Source organism: Furipterus horrens, unplaced genomic scaffold (genome assembly GCF_987537825.1).
Source record: "Furipterus horrens unplaced genomic scaffold, mFurHor1.1.pri manual_scaffold_9, whole genome shotgun sequence".
NCBI classification, from domain to species: domain Eukaryota; kingdom Metazoa; phylum Chordata; class Mammalia; order Chiroptera; family Furipteridae; genus Furipterus; species Furipterus horrens.
The window spans coordinates 37392640-37418248 of record NW_028327179.1 but is presented as its reverse complement, the minus strand read 5'-3'; the positions used below and the strand labels follow the sequence as shown (position 1 = coordinate 37418248).

At 34.7% G+C, this 25609-nt stretch overlaps 1 protein-coding gene and 1 pseudogene across 2 annotated transcripts in view; one reads left to right on the top strand and one right to left on the bottom strand.

Annotated features, from left to right (window-relative positions):
• RUNDC3B (RUN domain containing 3B) overlaps window positions 1–25609 on the top strand; it is a 132949-nt gene that overhangs the window by 23680 nt on the left and 83660 nt on the right. For both annotated transcript variants that reach the window (XM_090286713.1, XM_090286711.1), the window contains exon 2: window positions 5900–6015. In XM_090286713.1, coding sequence (XP_090142839.1) covers window positions 5900–6015 — 116 coding nt within the window. The remainder of the gene's footprint in view (window positions 1–5899; window positions 6016–25609) is intronic.
• LOC150001615 (zinc-regulated GTPase metalloprotein activator 1C pseudogene) lies at window positions 143–4737 on the bottom strand (annotated as a pseudogene).

The window sequence follows — 25609 nt, the reverse complement described above, 5'->3', positions numbered from 1 at the left end:
ATTTTAAAAGTTCAAAAATAATCAAGATAAATTTAATACCAGTAGTAAAATCTACTTAAAATTAAAAGTTCTACAATTAGAATCGTCTAAATAAATAGCAAAGTGAATGCTAACATTTCATTACACTATCAGTAAGGCTTAGAATTGACTAAAAACAAGAGATGCTTCCAATTAATTTATTTTATTAAGATTTCTTCCACTTATAAGTCTCTAGCCACAACAAACCTTCATTTCATTTGATAAAAATGGTAACGTTATTTGCTTTCAATTTTTTTTTTTTGTTAATAATATCTATACAAGAAGCTGAAGTGGAAAATGACAATGTTGAAGTAAATATTACCATCATTATTTTAAATACAGTAAATTCCATGAGTGAGAAGCTCATCATATGTAAACTTCAAAGCCAATTCTGAAAGACATTTTTGTGAAATATCTATTAAAAAAACAGGATATTATATTTTATTGTATAAATAGCAAATGTTTTACAATACTGATTTACTGTATCTTATGTATTCTATAAAATAAACATAATTTTAACATACACTGTAATTCAAAGACCAGATGCTTGAAATACACCCAAGAGGAAACGTAGTCCTAATATTATCATCCAATCCTTTTGATAAGAAGTGCTTCTAATATTACGGACAAACTTGATCTTCTTTAAAATATGTTGTCCTCTGCTTTTCTGTTTCTGTCACAGTAGCTATAAATAGTTGCTTAAGGATATCCTTATCTAAATTTCTGCCAATAAGAATCAATCTATTTGTTCTCTCAGTGTCATCATTCCAGCTCACTGGAGTCTCCTCCAGATCATACAGCTCATAGACACCTTGGACAATCATTTGTTGTGGTTTGTCTTTGATGAACACCAGCCCCTTTAGTCGTATGACCTCCATGCAGTCACCATCCTTGTTCCTCACATTCTTCTCCCACAGAAGATTCTGAATAAATGTGTTTAGATTTTCTTCCTTTGCATTTCCTGGTACTTCAAATGTGACTGTAATAATACTCTGATCAAGGTGAGGTTGTATTGTTGGCAAATGTTGAAGTTTCTTCTGCAAACTTATTCCAGAGAGACTGTCAAAGGCATGAAGGTCTAACACATTAGAGAGATCAACTCTTGATCTTTGTGCTTCTAAAAATTTCCCCAGGCCATTTATTGATCTAATAGATGTTCTTAGTTTGTTTAAATCCTCTTCTGAAATCAAGTCTGTTTTATTGATGGTGATAATATCTGCCAAAGCAACTTGCCTAGAAGCTGCATTGATAAGGCCATTAGGTTTTTCTTCTGTTAAATGCTTTAGTCCATATTTTGAATCCACGAGAGTTATGATACCATCAAGATAAATATCACTCCCTAATTCAGCATCAATCCAAAACAGAAGCTACAGCACCAGGATCTGCTACCCCGTGGTCTCTAACAATATGTAATCAAATTTCCCCTTCTTCTGCATCAAATTCTCAATAGCTCTGAGGCCATTGTCCTTTACTGAACAGCAGAGGCAACCGTTTCTAAGTTCCAGCCATTCTTCGTAGAGCTCTCCACCTTGGCTCACAGCTAAGGATTTCTCTACTGCACTTCCTTCCCCAAATTCATTTAAAATAACTGCTACTGTTTTACTATGTTGCTCTGTCAAAATATAGTTCAGAAGTGTTTTCTTCCCAGCACCTAAATACCCGGTGATAATTGTGACTGGGATCTTAGCGCCGGGGCCAGACTTTTCCTCCTCCTCTCTTTCCTTCGTTTCAATGGGGACCAATTCAGGACAGTCCTCATCCGCATGCTCCTCTTCCTCGTCCACAGCGCCAATAACCAGTTGGCCAGCACCACACACACCTCTTCCTCAGCTCAAGTGCTGGGACCAACACCTATGTGTCTGTTCTTATGCCAGTACCATACTGTCTTTATTTCAGTGGCGTTGTGGTATAGTTTAATATCAGGTATTGTGATCCCTCCAATTTTGTTCTTCCTCGATGTTGCTGAGACTATTCAGGGTCTTTTTTGGTTCCATATAAATTTTTGAAGTATTTGTTCTAGATCTGTGAAATACGCCATTGGTATTTTAGTAGGAATTGTGTTGAATCTATAGAGTGCTTTGGGTAGTATAGATATTTTAATGATATTAATTTTTCCAATCCATGAACATAGTATATGCTTCCATTTATTTGTATCTTTCTCAATTTCTTTCTTCATTGTTCTTTCATTTTCTGAGTACAGATCTTTTACGTCCTTGTTCCGTTATTTTTTTAATCTTTTTTAAAAAGTATATTTTATTGATTATGTTGTTGCAGAGTTCCAATTTTTTTCCCCTTTGCTCCCCTCTGCCCAGTATCCTCCTTCCCTCCAGCAATCCCACTCCCCTTAGTTCATGTCCATGGGTTGGGCATATAAGTTCTTTGGCTTCATCCTTTCCTATATTATTCTTAACTTCCCCGTGTCTATTTTGTACCAACGAATTATGCTTCTTAATCCCTGCCCCATTTCCCCATTTCTCCCCCTCCCCCCTCCCAGCTCATAACCCTCCAAATGATCCCCATACCTATGATTCTGTTCCTGTTCTGGTGTGCTTAGTTGAGTTTTGTTTTTATTTTTTAGATGCAGTTGTTGATAGTTGTGAGTTTGTTGTCATTTTAGTAGTCATAGTTTTGATCTTCTTTTTCTTAAGTAAGTTCCTTCGACATTTCATATAATAATGGCTTGGTGATGATGAACTCCTTTAGCTTCACCTAGTCTGGGAAGCACTTCATCTGCCCTTCCATTCCAAATGATAGCCTTGCTGGATAGAGTAATCCTGGTTGCAGGTTGCCTTTCATCACATTAAATACTTTTTGCCAGTCCCTTCCTGCCTGCAAAGTGTCCTCTGAAAAATCAGCTGATAGTCCTATAGGCACCGCCCTGTAGGCAATTCTCTGCCTCTCTCTTTATCTTTCACCTTTAGCATCTCAATCATGATGCATCCTGGTGTGGTCCCCTCTGGGTCCAGCTCTCCCAGGACCCTCCGTGCTTCCCAGACCTGTATGTCCATCTCCTTCGCAAAATTTGGGAAGTTTTCCTCATTTTTTTCAATTCTTGCTTCCTTTTTCTGCACTGGTTGATTTTTTTTTCTTTCTTCCTTATGTTCCAAATCATTGAATTGAATCCCGGTTTCCTTCCCTTTGCCATTGGTTTTGTGTGGATTTTCCTTCGTTTTCACTTAGCATAGCCTTCACTTCTTCTCTTATGTGTTTGCAATACTCAAGCTTATCTGTCAAGCCTGTGAGCATCTTAATCACCAGTGTTTTGAATTCTGTATCTGTTAGGTTATCTATCTCCTCATCTGTTAGGTTGGCTATCTCTTCATCGCTTAGTTCTCCCACTGGAACCTTGATGTGTTCCCCCTTTCGGGCCATACTTTTCTGTCTCCTCGTTCTGACAGGTTCCTGTGTTTGTTTGCCTCCATGTCCCAGGTAGAGCTGTCGCTCCTGTTATATTGTAAGGGGTGGAGTCTTACGGATTCGTCAGTACAGGACGACCTGTTTCACCATGTTGTGGCACTGTATGTAGGGGAGACGTCCAAGAGGGAACAATGCCACCTGCCCAGCACTTGCCCCTTTTCCAGGCACCTCTCCCACTTCAGCACCGGGCTGGTGCCTCTCTAGCTGCTGCCCTGCCCGTTGTTCCCAGGGTAGGTGGGTCTGTGGATGTTCTAGGATTGTGGGGGCCTTTTAAACAAGCAGACTCTGCTGAGAGACCAGCAGTCTCTGCCTCCACTTCAACCCCCACTGGTCTGCACAGTCAGAAGCAATGAGGCTTGATTTTCTCTGGTGCTGGGACCGTGAGCTGCGAGGTCTGGTGAGGACTTGGGAATGCTCCCCAGGTGTCCCTCCTGACTTTTTAAAATATGTGACTGCACTTTCTGCCAGCCTGCTGCTGCCACCACCACACGACGTCCTTTCCACCCTGGCTTCGCCCCTCCTACCTGTCTGGATGAGTATTTCTTCTTTATATCTTTGTTTGCTGGACTTCCATGCAGTTTGATTTTCTGGAACTTTTGGTTGTTTCTAGTTTTGAGGTATTTGTATTCTTTCTTAGTTGTGGAGGAAGACACAGCATGTCTATCTGTGCCTCCATCTTGGCTGGAAGTACGTCCTTGGTTAAATTTATTTCTAAGTACTTTATTTTTCTTGTTGCTGTAGTAAATGGGATTTTTTCTTAGTTTCTCATTCTGATAGTTAATTGCTGGTGTACAAAAATGCCATCAACTTTTGAATGTTGACTTTCTGTCCCATTACTTTGCCAAAGTCACTTAATAGGTCAAGTAGTTTTTTGATGGATACTACAAAGTTTTTTATGTACACTATCATGTCATCTGTGAATAATGACAGTTTTACTTCTTCCTTTCCAACTTGGATGTCTTTTATTTCTTGTCTAATCCATGTGGCTAGAACTTTCAATACTATGTTGACTAAGAGTGGTTTAAGTGGGCACCCTTATCTTGTTCCTGATCCTAAGGGATATGCTTTTAGTTTTTGCCCATTGAGTATTATGTTGGCAGCAGGTTTCTCATATGTGGACATATTATGTTGAGATATGTTTCCTCTATTCCCACTTTTCTGAGTGTTTTCATCATAAATGGTTGCTGGATTTTGTCAAATGCTTTTTCAGCATAGTGATATGATCATGTGATTTTTGTCTTTAATTATATTTATGTGGTGTGTTACATTTATTTACTTGTGACTGTTATACCGTCCTTGCATCCCTTGGATAAATCCCACTTGATCATGGTGTATGATCTTTTTAATGTATTTCTGGATCCAGATTGCCAATATTTTGTTGAGGATTTTAGCATCTATGTTCATCAGAGATATTGGCCTGTAATTTACTTTCTTTGTTGTGTTTTTACCTGGTTTTGGAATTAGGGTAATACTGGCCTCATAAAAAGACTTTGGGAGTCTTCCCTCTTCTTGAATATTTTGGAATATTTTGAGAAGGATGGGTGTGTGTTCTTTTTTGTTTGGTAAAATTTGCCTGTTAAGGCTTCCAGTTCAGGGCTTTTGTGTGTGAGGAGTTTTTTTATTACTGCTTCAATTTCACTAGTTGTTATTGGTCTGTTCAGGCTTTCTGCTTCTTCAGTTTTGGGAGATTGTATGCTTCTAGAAATTGGTCCATTTAGCCTAGGTTGTCCAGAATCTTGACATATAGTAGTTCATAGTCACTTCTTAAAATCCTTTGCATTTCTGTGGCGTTGGTTGTTCTCTCTCGCATCTGATTTTATTTGTGTTCTCTCTCTGTCTCTTATGTTCTCTCTCTCTCTCTCTCTCTCTCTCTCTCTCTCTCAATAAGTCTGGTTAGAAGTTTGTCGATTTTATTTATCTTTTCAATGAACCAGCCTCGGGATTCATTGATTCTTTGTATTTTTAAAATCTCTATGTCATTTAATTCTGCTCTGAACATGATTATTTCCTTCCTTCTACTCACTCTGGCCTTTATTTGTTGTTCTTCCTGTAATTCTTTTAGATGTAGGGTTAGGCTGTTTATTTGAGATTTTTCTATCTTTTTTAGGTAGACCTGTATTGCTTTGAACTTCTCTCTCAGGACTGCCTTCTCTGCATCCTATCATAGGATTTGAGTTAGTTTAGGTCATTTTTTAAAATTCTGATTTTAATGGCTTTGAGGACAGTGTGCTATTCCTAAGTCTTAGTGTAGTCAATGGAGAGTAAATATATAAGTGAAAAGCCTGATATTTCTGTAAAAGTTCCTATTTACAGAGTGAATCTGAATAAAGGGAGTTTTCAAAATATATAATCATATAAAGTAGTTCTGTAATATTTCCCTAAATTGCTTTCCTCTCATTTTTCTTGCTTAGGTGGATGAATCAACTCTGCTTAAAAACAGTAATAATCTTCTTTTTTTTCATAGGTTTTCTGTAAAGACTCTGATTGATCGGTCTTGCTTTGAGACAATTGATGATTCTTCTCCTGAATTTAACAATTTTGCAGCTATTTTGGAACAGATTCTAAGTCACCGGCTAAAAGGTAATAATACTAGTGTATTATTTATTCTCCGAACAGCTCTCTATTTAATAAGCTTGACATTTTAGAAACTGTATATCTGGTGTGAGTTAGATAGCAGCCATACTGAATCATGAGAAATATAAAATTGATTTTAGAATGCATGATATTTTGGCCTATGTTCCTAGAAAAGAATATTCTCAAATTTATAGTTACTTCCATGATAGATTAAAAATAATGAATATATACTTTGAAACACTTATCTACAGTCATAGAAAACTCTGATCCATTAGATATTTTTTCATTATAAAAAGGACATATGTGCAACAAAACAAGTCAGTATAAGAATTTATAAGAAAAGCGTTAATATCCTTAGCCTATCAGCTCTCTAATACCAACTCCAGATGTTAATAGAATGTGTAACTTCCATGAATTTCCTATTCTAAAGATTACTTTAAAATGTTTTGTTCATTTTGTTGTGAAATACATATAATATACAGAAATACATAGTATAATTATATTCTCCCAATCTCCCATTTTCCCTTACCCGCACTTTAAGATTCTCTTACATGATCACAACCTTATCTCTTCCCCCAGGGTAACCATTATCCTGATTTGGAGAATAATTCCTTTTACTGTGATTCCCAGAACCCCTTTTCCTATATGGTTTCATAATGAAGTTGGGATATTTATTGAATATATACCTGTTCATGAATGAGAATGGCTTCTAATTTGTTTTTTCCTACTGTCTTTGTTGGGTTTTGATATCGACTATGCATAAAATGAGTTAAGGAGTGTTTCCTTTTTGTCTGTGTTTTGGATGAGTTTGTGTAAGAATTATCTGTTACTGGAAGTTTAGCAGGATTTTCTGGTAGACCCTCTTGGGCTTTAAAATTTTCTTTACAGATAATTTTTTACTCATTTAAAAAACTACTCATTCACATTTTTTAATGTCATAAGACTATTCAGGTTTGGTAAATTATACTTTTCTAAAAATTCGGTTGTTCATAAATCATGTTCTTTCAACCTTATATAATCTTACTAATTTTTAAAAATCTACTTGTATCAATTACCAATATAGTGGCATATTAAAATCTCCTTCTGAAATTGCGGATTTCTCTATTTCACCTTATAGATCTGTAAATATTTTCTTTGTTTTGAGATCATGTTCTTCGGCCCACAGATATTTAAATTTATTAAGAATCGCTCATAAATTGAAACTTTAATCATTATAAAGTGACTCCTTTTTACTCTTTTTGGTATTAAGTTTATTTTGTCTGCTCCCAGTGTAAGTAAATCAACATTTTGAGTGTTTAATATAAAAAAAGAATGAGTGCATTAATTAATTGCCATATTCAAGGAGCAGAGTCACTTTCTGTAAGTAATTAAAATAAAAGCCTAAAATAAAAGGCAGCCCATTTCCAAAGGTTACTGGGTGATATGTCAATCAATTCACAAAGAAGCATCTAGGCATTAAATTTGTTTGCTTATAAACAGGTTAAAAAGAGGTATGTAAAAGAGATGCTCCAGATTGGTTTACTTAAAATAAACCAGTAAATACATTTACATAATAAACATAGATCTCAAAATTTAAAAAGGAACATGGAAGCTATATTCTCTCAAAGTTATAAAATATTTTTAAATTAAAAATGTGTCTGTAAAAAATAGCTGATAATATCAAGATATGTAGAATAAATCTTAGTAATAATAATAATTTATCACATTTATTCTGTAATCTTGTCTTCCTAAAGGAAACTTGATCATTAGATGTTTTTGCTTGTTTTTATTATCTTTACAATCTTAATGGTATAGTTTCAAGAACAGTAATCGGTTTCGGTAATATAATTTATGATAATCTCAAACTTAATCTGAAGGTGAATTCTATTCTGTGGTTTTTGATGCTGAAAACAACAAGTTTTACTAAGTGTGTATTAAATCACAGTTTAACAGTCCTGTGTGCTTATTTTTTTTAAAAGGTTGAATTTAATTACATGGAGAAATAAAATCTGAATTCAGTCATCCCTTTGCAGTTTAAAGTGGGATCCATATAATCACTAATGATTTTCTGTTAGAAGTTGGTTATTTTGCATTTTAAAATGCTTATTTTTTTCTTATGTTTACTGTTTTGTATTTCTTAAATTTTCTGCCCTTAATATGTTATTTTTAATTAAAATATAAGTTTTTATAAAAGCAAAGGATATGAGTTTTTTGAGATACTTCTATATTGTGTGATGATCATATTTTTACATTTCATTTATAAATTTGTAAGTAATACCTGACAAAAAACAACATGTAATAGAGTAGAACTTGATGTTTGATGTTTCTAATGTTCACAAGATTTTTATCAGAAGATCTTAATTCCTGTGATAATACTGTTTAACATATGATTCACTCACAAAACACATAAATAACTGTCAGCAGAAAACAAGCCATGTTGAGATATCCATGCTGAGTGATGGGGTAGATCCTCTACCACATAAATTGACCCCTTCTGCACACCTGCCTGCCATCTTCTGAGTAATGCCTCAGCAAAATATAGATCACAGACCTTTAGAATTAACATTTTTCACACTGTCAGATGCACTTGACCATAAGACACACCTAGGTTTAGAGGAGGAAAACAAGAAAAAAAAAATCTGAACCAAATGGTGTACTAAAATATTTAATAAAATATAACAGAATAATATTTCAACCATGTAAAGTGAACAGCAGTCAACAGCGGTATTAAGAACCATCATCACTGTCATTAACAAATGAGGAGAGACTTTAAGGTTCAAGTACTCTTCTAGTTTTCTGGGAACCCCAAGAACTCATCATCGCTAGTGTCAGAATTTATAAAGCTCAGTTGCTCACAATCATGGATATCACTTTTTTGCTATCTTCATACTGACCAGATGCCCTGAGATTCATCAGTAAAGTGGGACATTTAAGTGTCCCCAGTGGGTTTGCATGGGTCCACTGTTTTCTCTTCTAACAGCTGTGGCCACTGCTGACAGGTCAGGTAATACACATCATGGTCTGTGATGCAATATTTGCTCCATAAGATGCACAGACATTTTCCCTCCACTTCTGGGGGGTGGGGGGGGGGAATGCATCTTATGGAGCAAAAAATATGGTAGTTCTAATGATGAATGTTATTTCTGAGAAGTCAAACAACTACTTTGAAAATAGAAGCTCTAGTTGATGTATGGATAAGAATTCCACTAGAATAACTAAGATAGTAAGAAAGATGACATGGTGAGATGCATGTTACTTTTTAAAGCTAGGTAACATTAATAATTCAAAACCTTCTTTAAAAAACATTCCCTGTAGGTCAACTATTCTGGTTACTGTTATTAATATACATATGAATCATGAAATTATCTGTAACTTTCGAGATAAGGTATTTTAAAGATTTCAGTGTGTAGAGACTTCCATATATCATTTCCCATTTTTTAGTATTCTCATATGTAGCAGATTGCTCTTACTTTTGGAGAAGTAACATGATTAGTTTTGAAGAAAACAGCGTTCACTTAAATTTTAGCTACTGATATATAACAGCTAATTTTTCCAAGTACAAATTTAAAATGCATAACTTCATGGGTTTGTAAGATTTACTTTTCTTCAGATTCTTTTTATTTTTTAAAGGAAATGGCACTTAGCTTAATTAATAATTTCTTCCAGAAAAAGATAAAGTCTAGGTACAATATAGGCTGTGCTGACACAGGTAAAATGGAGAGCTGAAGTAGTTATCTGCTTCACCCTAAAGCCCCATTATTGAAAAAAAGAAGGCTTTTTAAATCACATTCAGTAATCTTGTTTGCAACAATCCCTCAATAAGGTGATGGTCTTACTTTTCTGGAATACAGCTGAGAACTAGGAATTAATCACAGTATAGAATTAAAGAGACTTTAGTTCAGGACATCAGTTTATTAACTTTTATTTTTTAAATTTTCAATTAAGTTTACATTTAATATTCTGTATTAGTTTCAGATGTACAGCATAGTGGTTAGACAATCAAGTACTTTACAGAGTGGTCTGCCTGATATTTCCAGTACTCACCTGGCCCCATAGATAGTTATTACAATATTATTGACTATATTTCTTCCCTGTGCTGTAATTTACATCTCTGTGACTCTTCCATAACTACAACCCATACTTCTTAATCCCTTTATCTTTTTCACCCCTGTCCCCTCTCAGTCCACCCAAACGCCTGCCAATTCCCTTCTCTCTGGACACCATCAGTCTGTTCTCTGTATGAGCCTGTTTCTATTTTATTTTGTTCTTTAGATTCCATATGTAAGTGAAATCATATGGTATTTGTCTTTCTCTGACTTATTTCACTTACATAATACTCTCTAGGTCCATCTATGCTGTCACAAAAGGTAAGATTTCATTCTTTTTTATGGCTGATTGTGTATATGTGCCTCAGCTTTTTAATCTACCTGTCAATTAAGGGGCACTTGGATTGTTTCCATATCTTGGCTATTGTCAATAATGTTGCAATAAACATGGAGGTACATATATTCTTACAAATTAGTGTTTTGGATTTTTTTGGATATTATTTCCAGAAGTGGAATCTCCGAGTCATAAGGCAATTCCATTTTTAATTTTTTGAGGAACCTATGCACCTGTTTTTCATAGTGGTAATGTATACCAGTCTCCATTCCCACCAACAGTGCACTTTATTCCACATCCTCGCCAATATACGTTGCTTGTGGATTTATTAATGATAGACTTTCTGACAGGTGTGAGGTGGTATCTTGTGGTTTTTATTTGCATTTTGCTAAAGATTGGTGATGGTGAGCAACATTTCATATGTCTGTTGGCCATCTGAATGTCTTTGGAGAAGTTTTTGTTAGGTTTTCTGCCCACTTTTTAATTGAGTTCTTTGTTTTTCTGGTGTTGAATTGTATGACTCTTTATACACTTTGGATATTAACTACTTATGGAATGTATTATTGGCAAATATCTTCATGCATTCAGTAGGTTGTCTTTTTGTTGTTTTTAATGTTTTCCCTTGCTGTGGAAAAGCTTTTTAGTTTGATGTAGTCCCATTTGTTTAGTTTTTCTTGTTTCCCTTGCCTGAGAGGATATATTAGGAAAAAAATATTGCTAAGAAGAATGTCTATTTCACTGCCTATGTTTTCTTCTAGTAGTTTTATGGTTTTAGGTCTTACATTTAAACCTTTAATCCATTTTGAGTTTATTCTTGTATATGGTGTAATAGGTGGTCCGGTTTCATTTCTAACTGGTGGATATGTAGTCTTTATTTAGGAACTTAGTATTGCTGTATAGTCCACATTTTAATGTACTTCAGAGTATTAGAAAATTCTGTGTACATGAAGCCAAACTCTCTGTGCTTTCTGCCATTTTTTCAAAATTGTGAACCTAATAAATATTAAAAGATTGTTATTACGTAACCTTTTCTCCTCAGTTCCCCTTTTTCTTTCTTCCCGGTAAGGTTCCTTCAATCTTCTGGAACCACCATAATCTTAGTAATTTTTCTGGTTTATCACTGGTTTGTTAGTATTACTCTTAAAATCTGGTATGTAGAGCTGAGAAAGTGCTTCAAATAGGTTAACCTTTATATCAGAATTTAAGACTACATTGACATTTGATCCACTTCATTCTTTTGATTATTGAAATTAATGGCAAGTAAAATCCCAATACTGTTTAAAAACTGAACTGTTGTTTAGCTTATGTTTTAGGTTCTCTAAATTAATTGCCTGAGCTCAAGTTTAATAGGAATAAATGCAGTATTCCTTCCTTCATCATCCACTCTTTAGAGATGGAGAAGGTGGTTGTAAAAATGAAGCTTAGGAGGATTTCTACTTATAGGAAGATGAAGGGGACATACTTTTCCCTATTTCTCCCACAAAGTAAACAAAACTGTTGGACATTCTATATAAAACAAACAAAAGAAGACTCTGAAAGGTAGAGAGAAAAAGATTGATTATCTAGGGACCTTAGGGCTTTAGAAATAATATGATAGGGGGTTCCTTGGATCTTTTGGTTGCCTTAAATATCTAAAACTGGGTACTAGAAAGGCCAGTGGACTGATGATGTCTGTGGGAATATAAAAAAAAAAAAAAAAAGAGTCCCACAAGGACCTCTATAGCTAAAGGACCAGGAACAGAATAGCTTAACAAAGACTGAAATCTTTAGAAAGCATCTGCTCTACTTTAGCCAAATACAGCTGCAAAACTAAGACCAGAAAAGGCTAAGTCGGGAACCCAGAATTCCATCCTCATGAGGCTGTAACATTGTGTCCCAATACTAGCATCTGTGTGGTACCAGAGAAGGCCAAACAGAGAGCTAGGGCTTCTTCCCCTCTGGTAGATGTGAGCCTTTTCTCCCATCTACCCACACAATGTATCAATGGGGAGTCTGGACTTTTATCTCCACCCAGCAGTAATGAGGTGCCACTTCCCCGCCACACTGAGGTTTTATCAGAAGAGGCCTATCAGAGAGTTATGTTTTTCACCATCACCCAGCAGTAATGAGGCTATTCTCAGTAAATTGTCAGTGGAAACCATTCAGGAAGCCTAGACGCCCACCTCTACCCAGAAGTAATGAGGAATCTCCACTTGAGTGTCATTGGAGGACAACTGAGAACTTGGACTTCTCCCTCCATTTGGCAGTAATGAGGTAGTACCCCTCATCCCACCTTCCCCTATGGAGCAGTGTTATAGAAAGACAGTTAAAAGAGAAGGTTTAAATAAGATCCAGAGACTTAAAATATGAACACAAACAGGTTTCATGCAAAGATCACTTTTCATAACAAAACCAGGAAGATCTCAAATTGCATAACAAAAGACAATAGATGTCAACACTGAGATCATGAAAGTGTTGGAATTACTGACAAAAATCATAAATTAGACATGGTAAAAATGCTCCACTGAGCAATTAAAACATGCCTGATACAAATGAAAAAGAAAAGAAAAGAAAGAAAGAAAACCTCAACAAGTAAATAGAAGGTATAAAGAGAAGGCAAATGGAAATTTTGGTACTGAAAAATAAAAACCAAAATAAAAAACTCAGTAGATGGGCTCAACAGGAAAATGGAAGCAAGAAAAGAAAGAATCTGTGAACTGGAAAACAGAACAATAGAAATTTCCCAATCTAAATAAGAGACTAAAAATATTCTAAAATTAAGAAAAACTAAAGAATTAAAAAATCAGCAGAGCCTTGGGGACCTGTAGGGCTACAACAAGACAGCTAACACTTCAGTCATCAGGGACCTCAAAGAATAAGAGAAAAAGGAAGGGACTGAAAATATTCTCAAAGAAATAATGGCTGGCCCTGGCTGGTGTAGTTTAGTTGGTTGGAGCATAGTCCTGTAAACTGCAAGGTCACAGGCAAGGTTCCCAGTCAGGGCACATGTCTAATTTGTGGGTTTGGTCCCTGCTTGGCATGTGTATGAGAGGCAACTGACTGATGTTTCTCTCCTTCTTTCTCTCCCTCTCTTCCCCCCTCTTTAAAATCAATAAGCATGTCCTCGAGTGAGGATTAAAAAAAGAAATAATGGCTGAAAATTTCCCAAATTTGGCAAGAATTATCCTTCCACAATGCAGGGAAATGCTAGACCCTCTCAGGTGTAGGAAAACTTAGGGAGATTGTTTCTAGCGGACTTACCCTAAAATAATGGTTAAAAACCTTCTTTTAGCGTAAAGGAGATGATTAAAGGAACTTTTTGAAGGAGTAAAGAACATGGTAAACTAAAATATGGGCTTTCCACTCTGTTTCTGATTTCTCTGTTTTACTCTTTCCTGTCTTCCTGTGGGTTACTTGAACATTTTTTAGAATTCTGTTTTTATTTATTTTTAGTGTTTTTGAGTGTACCTTTTTGTATAAAAATTTTAGTGGTTCTAGGTATTATGTTGTATATATGTAATGTTTCACACTCTACTAGTGTCATCATTTTCCAGTCTGAAATTTAAATAGTTCCCCTACATAAATTTAGAACCACATTATACAGTGTTATAATTTTTGTTTCCACTCTCAAACTTAATTTAGAAAACCCAGGAGGAGAATGAAAGCCTATTGTTTCAAATTGCAGATATGTCCAGCACACAGCCTGGAATATATGAGGCAAGGAACTTACTGCTGGACCATTTCTTGAGTTCCAAGGTCCCTAACTAGTCTTCCTTTTATTTTCCACCTTCAGGATTTTCTTATGCTTGTTTTTATACCAGATGGGGTTAAAGGAGGTTTACAATTGTGAGAACATGAAACAGTTTATTCTTGTATTGTTATTTATTATTGTATTATTTTCCATAAAACAACTCTAAACCTACCTTTTCCCTACCCTGTATATAATGTCCAGGTTTTTCGTTGTATTTAATGGGAGGAAAGAGCATCTACTTTATCTCAGTGGTCCCCAACCTTTTTGGCACCAGTGACTGGTTTCATGTAAGACAGTTTTTCTATGGACTGGGCTGTGGGCTGAGCACCAGGGTCCTGGCAGCTGACCCTTTAGCTCTCTCCCCAGGGCCACCAGTCCCAGACTCTCCTCATGTGGCTCTAGTCCACACTGCCCTCCCTCTGCCGAAGACCAGGGTAACTGGCTGCAAATAAAATTTTGTATGTTGACCCTTTAAGAGGCTCTTTGGGTCTCCTACTGTTTCTCCCTGGCAGACAGAAACCCTGCTGCTTTTTACAGCCAGATGTTATTTGGGTTCCTTTTCCCGGTTCTGGTGCTCTAGGCTTGGGAGCCCAGCTTGGCATTTGATTCTACACTTCCTAGGGGGAACCCCCGGGCCACTGAAATATAGCTCTGGAACTTTATCTGCCGCCCGTGGAAGCTCAGCCAGCCCTTTCACACCTCCATACTTCCTAAGAGTCTTGATATGGTGAAGTGGTTTCTTCCATAAGTCCTTGGTTATAATGCTTCTCTCCAGCTAGTGTTCATATGGCTATTCAGGATGATTTTTCTATAATTTAGTTGTAATTCCAATTTGGTCCTGGGAGGAGGCTAGTCTACTGCCATCTTGGATTCTCTCTTATTTTCTTCTTTGAAAGTTATTTTTGCCCTTTGTTATTGATTTGAATAAACGTATACTATGTAAAGTCTGATCACTATATGATACATTAATATTTATTAACACAATATATAATGTATATATTTTTAAGTTTAGACACCCCATTTTTTTCTATATTTTGCTCTTTACATAGATTCACCCATTTCCATCCTCTAGCCATGGCTTATAATTACTTTTTTTTCCTGTAGATAGAAGGTCCTTTTATATTTGAGCATGAGATTACTCCTGGTTATTACCCATTGAAGCTATTATTTTGTTAGCCATTTAAATTTCTAGTTCAGCCTCATTCTTTCTTCTGTTTCTTTTTTGTTCCGTTCTATCCAGCCAGTTCTTAATATGGTTTTCCTACAGGTTATTTTTCTCATTCTTCTACTGTGTGTTACTGCATTCTGAACTCTCCATTTCATTATTTTTTTTCATGTCTGGAAAATTTCTGTAAGTTTATGTATTTCCCAGGCCCAGGAAATTATAGCTATTATTTATTCAAATGTATTTTGTGCACCCATCTTTTTTACCTCTCCTTCTAGGATTCCAATGACACAAATTTTATATCTTTTTCTATTTCCCAGCAGGTCAATTTATTTTCTTCAGTTTGCGTAATTTCTTTTGATCTAGTTTTCTAATTTATATACCACTCTATAATCTATATTCTGCTATAGAGCCCCACCTAGTGAATGTTTTATTTCAGATACTGTATTTTTATGTTCTTTTAGAATTTCCACTTGGTAATTTCTTAGGTTTTATTTTTAAATTCAGAACTTCTGTTTCTGTATTCATTTCAAGAATGCTTAGCTTACACCGTGGAGCATGGTTATAATGGCTGCTTTAACATTTTTGTCTGATAATTCATCTAAGAATTGGCCTCTTGCTCATCTTTTTATTTAATAACTGGTCATATTTTCCAGTTTTTTTGTATGTAAAGTAATTTTGAGTTATATAATAAATATTTTAATATTATCTTGAGACTCTAAATCCTGTTAAAATCCTCTGGAGTATGTTGAATTTTTTTTTTTTCAGATAGCCAAGTTCTTTCTTGTCTTCTGTGTGCAAAGATTCCAGTGTAAGTTCAGTACATCCTTTGCTACACTTCTTTGGGTCTTACCCACATATATGCCACTCTAGGACGTGGTGGTGGTTTGTGCCCTAGTGCAGTTCTCAAAATCTTGAGTGTGCGTACAGAACTTATGCTGGTCACCAGCATACAGAATTAGGGCATTTCCTCTCCCAGCTCTACCTTCCCTGATACACTCTCCAACTCCTAGGTCCCTTCTTTTCTTAGTTTCTCTAGCCTGACAAAGGTTTTCTCTAAGAGTTTTAACCTCCCACACTGTTGCACAGTTCTGGGCAATTCAAACTGCTCTTGGCAGGAAGCAGCAAGAAAAAAAAAAAAAAAGGGAAGCCCTCAACACCTTCTGTGTCACAGAGGCTCCTTTTCCTGATCCTCTGACCAGAAAGAAAAGGTTACTATTGGGAGATTTTGCTCTCTGCATCCATAGTATAATTAAAGACCAAACTCCCCTCAGGTTAAAGTGGAGAATATGAGGGAAAATAATACACAGGATACTCACTCCTGTAAGGTTCTTTTTCAGATTTTGATATCTCTCCCTAATCTTGCTGTTATTGTTTAATTTTCAAAGTATACAAGTAGGGTGTTTTGTTTTGTTTTGTTTTTGTTTTTGTATTCTGTCTAGAGTTTTCAGCTGCAATCAGTGGAAAAGTGTTGTGAACTCAATTGTGTCCATATAAATTCATACACTGAAGCCATAATGCCCAATGTGACTGTATTTGAAGACAGGTTTTATAAAGAGGTAATTAAGGTTAAATGAGGTCACATAGGGTAGGGTCCTGACCTGACAGGGTCAGTCTTCTTATAAGAAGCAACACAGGAGAGCAAATCTCTCTCTCTCTCTCTTTCTCTCTCTCTCTCTCTCTCTCTCTCTCTCTCTCTCCCTCCCTCCCTCCCTCCCTCCCTCCCTCCCTCCCTCCCTCCCTCTCTCTCTCTCTCTCTCTCTCTCTCTCTCTCTCTCTCTCTCTCTCTCTCTCTCTCTCTCTCTCTCTCTCTCTCTCTCAGATATATCTATAAGCCAGGAAAACAGTTCTCACCAAAATCTGAATTATCTAGCACTTTTGTCTTAGACTTCCTAGCCTCCAGAACTATGAGGAATACATTTCTGTTGTTTAAGCCACTCAGACTATGACATTTTGTTATAGCAGTCAAGTAGACTAAGACAGGGTGATAGTGGACATATTCCATCTTGTCTAGCTTCACAGTTCTGTTAGCTTTTTCACCTGTAACTTTTGAAGGCTATATGTGGTAAAATGTATAGCATAAAAGACAAGAGGATAGAAAGGAAATAATAGAGTTGTATATAAATTAGAAAACTAGATAAATAGAAAATATGGAAACTGAAGAAAAGAAATTGACCTGTTCAGCAATAGAAAAAGATATAAAATTTGTGTTATTGGAATCCAAGAAAGAGAGGAAGAAAAGATTAGTGCAGAAAATACATTTGAAGAAATAATAGCTGTAGGTTCTCGGATCTGGGAAAGACATAAACTTACAGATTTAAGAAGCTCAGCAAACCTCTAAGATTAACTACTCCCAAATACAAACTCTGAAAATAAAAGATAAAAAGTCTTGAAAGCAGCCAAAGAAATAGAGTACATTACATTAGGGAACAGCAGTTCAAATGATTGTGGGTTTTTCATTTAGAAACACAGAAGACAGATGAACAACATTAAAGTTCTAAAAGAAAAGAACTGATAACTCAGAATTCCATATCCTGTGAAATCTTACCTCAGGAATGAAGACAAAATACTCAGATGAACGAAAACTAAGAAGTGTTACCAGTAAACTTAGTATAAAAGAAATGCTATCAAAAGGTCTTCAGACTGAAGGGAGATGATACCAGAGGAAAACTTAAAACTTCATGAATGAAGAAAGAGCAACAGGAATGGTAAATATATCTGAGGAAATATAGCAGATGTTTTATGTTTTTCTCTTAAGATCTTTAAAATATTAAAATATAACTATTAAAAACAAAAATTACAACATTGCTTGGGAGTTTTCAATGTTTGCATTTATAATAAAAATATCATTTAAAAGAAATGGGAATGTAAAGGGACCTATCTTGGGATATATTTACTTGAAATGGTAAAATAGTAACTGTAAGTAGACTGTTAAAAGTGAGGTTTTATATAGTAATTTTTGTATTGTAAATTTTTATCGACTCTAAAAATACTGAGATTTAGCAAAAAAACCAATAAATAAAGTGGAACACTAAAAATATTTAAATTACCCAGGTCAAAGCAAAATTCTGGTCAAGGTGGAGGTGGAGGTAAACACAGCTTGCCTCCTCACACAACCACAGCAAAAATTACACCTAGACTACAAAACAAATATCACCCAGAATTGTCATAAAATTGAGCTGTATGGAAGTCAGACAACCAGGGAATTAAAGAAGTCACATTCATCCAGACTGATAGTGGGGCAGAGACATGGAGAAGCTGTGAAAACCAGTGAAGGTAGGGGCAGTGGGAAAAACTAAAGGATTGTCAGGAGTCTCCTCTTAAAGGGCATTCAGTGGACTTAGACTTATTCAGACTCACTCACCCTATGCTTCAGCACCCAGGCAGCAGCTGGAATAGCACTGCTACATACGGGGAGAAATTGAAGTGTCTGGCATCAGGGCAGTGCTGGGGGACAGCTTTCTCTCAGACAGAACTCCAGAGGCCAGGCAGTATCATTGTCCTCTTTCTGAGCCTTCCTGCACACAGAGCCAAAGATTGGTGACACCCTACTGGAGACTCCATCAACCTGGTTCATTTGGGTTGCCCCACCCAACTTACTGGTGCACTTTTCTACAATAGGCCATGTTACTAAGACAGGGAGTCAAAGCAGCTCCACCTAATACATAGAAACAAATACAGGGAAGCCGCCAAAATGAGAAGACAAAGAAATAAGGACCAAATGAAAGAACAGAACAAAACTCCAGAAAAAGAACTAAACAAAATGGACATAAGCAATCTATCAGATGCAGAGTTCAAAATGCTGGTTATTAGAATGTTTAAAGAACTCTTTGGGTACTTCAACGGCGTAAAAAAACCCAGGTAAAAATGAAGGGTACACTGAGTGAAATAAAGAAAAATTTACATGGCACCAACAGTAGAGTGGATGAAGCCAAGAATCAAATCGGTGATTTGGAACATAAGGAAGGAAAAAGCATTTAATCAGAACAGCAAAAAGGAAAAAGAATTTAAAAAAAATGTGGAGAGGCTAAGGAGCCTCTGAGACAACTTCAAACATACCAACATCTGAATCATAAGGATGCCAGAAGGAGAAGAGCAAGAGCAAGAAATTGAAAACTTATTTGAAAAAATGATGAAAGAAAACCTCCCTAATTTGGTGAAGGAAATAGACATACAAATCCAGGAAGCACAGAGAGTCTCAAACAAGATGGACACAGAGAGGACCACACTAAGATACAGAGCTTAAAAAAAAAACCAAAAGCTGAAAGAACTGACTGGAAAAATTAGAAAATAAGAAAATTCACAGTAACATTTGGCGACTTCAGCACTCTTATAATAATTAATAGAACAAGTAGACAGAAAACCAGTAAGGATATAAGAGATTAGAACAATATATTATCAACCAATTGACTTAATTATACATTTATAAAATACTCAAACAGCAGCAGAATTTATATACTTTTCAAAAGCAAATGAACATGTAAAAGATCTTATTCTGAGACATATCACAAACCTCAACAAATTTAAAAAAACTGAAACCATATGAAATATGTTCTCTGACTATAATAGAATTAAACTAGAAATTAAGAACAGAGCTGAAAAATCACCAAATATTTGGAAATTAAAAAAAAATACTTGTAAATAAATCATGGGTCAAAGAGTAAGTCTCAAGGAAAATTAGAAAGAATTTTGAACTTGAATGAAAATGAAAATACATCATATTCAAATTTATGGGATGCAGTTAGAAAGCAGTACTTAGAGTGATTTTTAAAGCATTAAAAGCAAATATTAGAAAAGATGAAAGATCTAAAGTCAATAATCTAAAATTCCACCTTAAGAAATTTAAAAAAGAAGAGAAAAATTAAATCCCAAGCAAGCAGAAAGAAGGAGATAATAAAGGTAAAAGCAGAAATCAATGAAATTGAACACACAGAAATAACTGATAACAGCAATGACATGGAAGGCTGTTTATTTGAAAACACTAATAAAATTTATAAACTTCCAGTCATATTGACCACAAAAAGGGAGAACACTTCTAAGAGAATCAGACAAGCCATAGGTCTGGAGAATATTAGTTACAAATTACATGGCTTGGTTTTGTTTTGTTTTCAATTACAGTTGCAAATCACACATTTGACAAAGGGTTTGTATCCAAAATATACAAAGAGCTATAAAAACATAGCAGTCTGAAAACAACCAACCCAATTTGAGAATTGGCAGAAAATGTGAATAGACACTTCACCCAAGAAAATATACAGATGGCAGGTAAACACACAAAAAGTTGCTAAACATCATTAGTCATTCAGGAAATGCAATGAATACCAGAATCAGGTACTACTACACACCTGTACCAAGTTCTGCTGGGGATATGAGGAAATTTGAATTCTTTACTGGTGAGAATGAATGCAAAATGGTTTCCCGGCAGTCACTCCTTTACTTGAGAGAAATGAAAACATGTTTATGTAAAGACCTGATTTATAACAGCTTTATTTATAATCATTAAGAACTGGAAACAACCCAAGTGTCCTTCATGTGATGAATAGATAAACCAATGGTTATATATCCCTACACTGGACAAACTCTGCAATAAAAAAATAAAAGACCTGTTTCTGCAGACCACAACGTGGGAGAATCTCAAATGCATTATGCTAACTAAATGACATGAGACTCTGAAGGTAATATACTGTATGATTCTATTTATATGATGTTCTAGAAAAGGCCAAATTAGAGTCTCAGAGAATAGGATCAGCAATTATTAGGGGTAAAGAGGTTGGTGGAGTTGATTATATAGTATCCACATGAAGGAGTGTTTTGGGGTGGTGGAATTGTGTGTTATGGTTCTGGTTACATGACTCCTTGCAAATTTACTGTAAACTATAAAATATATTTATACCTCCCCAAATTCTATTGCTTCCCATTAAAACATTTAAAAATCGGAGGATTCTACTTTTTCATTGTAATACTTAAAAATTCCCATTTCTTCATCCCAGTGACTTTAGGAGGTTAGGTGGGTTTTCATAGCGCACAGTATAAAGAAACCCCAGGGAACATTTACCATCGCCCTTCCACACTTTTCTTGACTAAACGTAACTCTTACCTTTCCTCTGTTTTGGAAATGGGTAATGCCATGCATTCCCTATTAAGGAATAGATGCCTTAAATTGACACTTCACATACACCTTACTTTTTATCTTTTTTTACTTTTCCCCTAACCTTTTCCACACATACATACACTATTTATTACATTTATTTAGCAATCCATCTAGGCCCTATGCTGGTGTCTTAGGATACACAGATTATTAAGACATGTTTTTACGTGAAACTCAGTCTTGGAGGGCAGAAGAAGGATACATTAACAAATAATGGTGTATAATAGTGTCATTGAATCATAATAGAAGTATTAATGAGCATGATGTAGCACAAAAGAATGAGTAATTTGTTCTACTTGGATGGGTCAGGGAAGACTTCACACAGGAAAAAGCAATAAAAGTACCTCAAGTTAAATTAAAATAAAATCTTTAAAATGTCATCTCTAACTCTGATTATGGACTACCAGGCCAGACATTTTAAGGAAAATATGAAATTTAGCAGTTAAGAGATAAACAATTTTGTAATCTTCAACTAGGTGGTATGGAGATGGGATGTAGTAGTGAATTTTGTAAGGTTTTGTGGGGAATAAGTGATTAAAACGAAAATATAGAACATCTTGAAACATCTAAGATTGTATGTAGTCTGGTACATTTAGTTCAGTGACTTTAAATTGCATAGGGAGTAAAGTTAACCTATGTAGAATATGGTAAGTATAAGGTTCAATAGTAAGTAGCTAGCTATGTAGTATCATAAAAGACTATAGACTATCAATTAGTAGTATACCACCGATTAAAGAGAAAATGATCAAGTATAAGGAGACACTAGGTCAATTTCCTATGAATTAATGTGCTAACTATACTTATTAATCTTGGGCTTGCTGACTCACATTCACATTAGACTCTGCCTTGATTCTGAACATTTCCCAGTTACACTTGTGTACATTGAGTCCTTTTGTTGTTGTTTCTAAATTTCTGTGCTTTGGCATGATTTATCTTTTGCTTCTTCTTGACTGCACCAGGCATATTCCTACCATAGTTCTCCATTTCACTGGCTGTTCTCTCTGTCTGAGATGTACTTCTAGATATCTGAGTGGTTAACTTCCCTAGCTGTTTCAAAACTGCTCATTGAGGCCTGAACCCATCCACCATATTTTAAATTACAATTCACCTCTGTCTTTTCAACCCACGCACTCCTGACCTCTTTTCCCTGTGCTATTTGTTGTCTTATTTTCTAACATACTTTGTGATTTACTAATTATGATTATTGTTTATTGTCTTTCTTTACCTCCACTAAAATGTAAGCTTAACCAGCACAAAACTCTTTACATGTTTTGTTCATTGATGTATCTCAAATCTCTAGAATAGTCCCTGAGATACGGTAGGCACTTAGTGAATATTTGTCGGGAAATAGAACTCTTGATGCAACAATAATAATCTCTCTCTTTTTTCTGATAGCATCTGGATTCAGATTCTTACAATGAGTTAGAACGCCTGTGACTTATTTTAAAAATTCTCCAATCCAGTTGAATTGTAATGATACCTAAGGATTTCTCAGGAACACTGGCTTGAACCTCAAAGCTCTTCCTGACTTAGATGATAAACAGTTAACTTCCCATGGGGCTACCTTTTGAAGTCAAGTATAAACACCTTTAGAAACAATGAGTAAAGATAAAGCTGCCCATTTGGCTTTTGAATTTTCTTTGTTAATTTTTGAAGATTTTCCAACTTTTGATTCTTGGTTTGCACACAAAATGAGACTTGAATTGTTTCTGTAGTAACGTATGAACACAACTCGCCCAATAAGAAGCCATATAGTCAGGCCAAAACATGATACAAGAGATAAGAAAGCAGCTCTGAAGGTTACCAGAGGTTGGCTTTTAGACAATGGACAAGGCCACCACTCTGAGAAACATCCTTTTAAGATAAACTTGGAAATTTAGGAAAGCTTCAACAGATTTTGTGTCTCTGAAAATCATAATATTTGAGGAATTCTTGAAACATCCAGGATTATATATCACATGATAAATTTAGTTCAGTGTCATTAAGTTGCATAGGGAATAAAATTACCTTTTAGAATATAGCAATCTTAAGATTGAGTAGTAAATAAGTTTGTAGATTTTAAAAACAGAAAACCTCAGTTTCAAAACCAAATATGGTGAAAAAGTTTAGTAACTAGAAAAATTTAAGTAGCACTCAAATTTCCATAATTTTATATACCTTTTACATTTGAAGTAATATTCCTATACTTCATCTATTCTTAAGCTTGTGGCCCTCATCATTTGTTACTCTGATGACTTTTGAAGATTTTTATCCCATAACAACAATATAGATAGACTACATGACTTTGCTTGTATTTATATTAATAGTCTACTATGTTTTTGTTTTAAGAAAGAATGAAGACAGGAAAGAAAAGAATAAAGCTCTATTACAATTCCTTAATTTAACCTCATTCCGTACATATACTTTTTAATCTTCTTGGGCTACCTATCATTTTTTTGTCTTCCCTCTTTCCTATAATCCTCATAAAAATGACAGGAGGTTCAAGTTATAAAGCTAAAGTATTAATAAAAACCTTCAGAAATATCAGATTAACTGCAGCTGGTAACTTTTGTATATCTATCATGTATATTATATATATGCCTATAAATGTGTATATGTATTTACATTTTTTGTTACAATCTGTATTTTGCCCTTTGTATATTGGCCATATTATATTTTCCATTTTCTTTTGTTTTTAGTATCTTAAAACTTGAAATTAAATTTACATGACATCAAATTTATGTTTTTACTCTAAAGCATACACAATTAATTGATTTTTAGTATATTCAATATATTATGCAATTATCACTATTGTTTAGTTCCAGGACATTTTCATCACCCTAAAAAGAAACTCGGTACTGATAAAGCAATCACTTTTTTTTCTCCTACCCCGTCCCCTGGAAACTGCTAATCTACTTTTGGTCCTTATGGATTTATTTATTCTAGATGTTTCATGTATATGAAAATGTAAATATGTGGCCTTTTTGTGTGCCTTCTTTCACTTAACATAATGTTTTCAAGGTCCATCCATGTTGTACCATGTATCAGTACTTCATTTATTTTTACGGCTGAATAATATTCCATCATATGCCTATACCACATTTTGTGTATCCATTAATAATTTAATTGACATTTAGATTGTTTCTACTTTTTTTCTGTGAACATTCACATATAAGTTTTTCCTTGAACATATATTTTCTATCCTCAAGTATATTTCCATTTCATTTTTACCAAGTACATCATATTCCATTATATGAATGAACTGTAATTAACGCCCTGTTTATTTTTTCCCAAATTTTATTTTTTATAAAAATGCTGTTATATATCACTGAACATTTATCTTTACCAAGTTTTCTAATTTCTTTAAAATTTTTCCTACAATAAAAGCTAATGAATTCTTAGAATTCTAATTACTGAAATCAAGGGTATGTACACTTTGTATATGTACTATATTTTATTTAATATATGTGACTATATCATATACCAGAAAAATTGTATCAACAATAATGTATGTGTTATTTTTCTCATATCCTCATTGTATTATTAATAATATTTTTATTCTAGGTTGATAGAAGGAAAATAATCTTCTTTAGCTATCTATTAATATGAAATAGATAAAGTATTTTGTTATTTTAACTTATATTATTTGCAAATGAGATTAATATATTTTCATGGTTATTAATCTTCTTTTCCTAATTTCCTGATTATGACCTTTGCCTGTTTCTTTTGTAAAGTGAGTTTTCTTTGTTACCCTTAAATAGAAAGAAAAGTATTTGTATCACATGTAACTAGGATTTATATAGCCCATTTTGATCAATAATAACCTTTATCTCCTTTGTTATTCATCTTCTTACATGATTACTATTAATACTTTATTATTTTATTTTATGGTTATAATTTTTATTTGAAACTTATTTCTGTTTTGAAATATCTGAAATAGTTTTCTTAATGTTTTATATAATTTTGAATGTCTAAATTTCTAAAACACATAGTTCCTAAATACTTGGTTATTTGCTTCTGTTTGGAGCTCTTTGATTGTTGTAGTATTCTGAATTATTGTATTTGCTGTAGGCATTTCTGGGTGAAAAGAAAGAAAAACATCTCAAGAATTTGTACTTACGTATTAGGAGAGACAGACAAAACGGTCTTTATACTTTACAATCAAACCACAATTTTCAAGAAGTCATTTGAATCTCCAAATTGAAATATTTACAGAGTG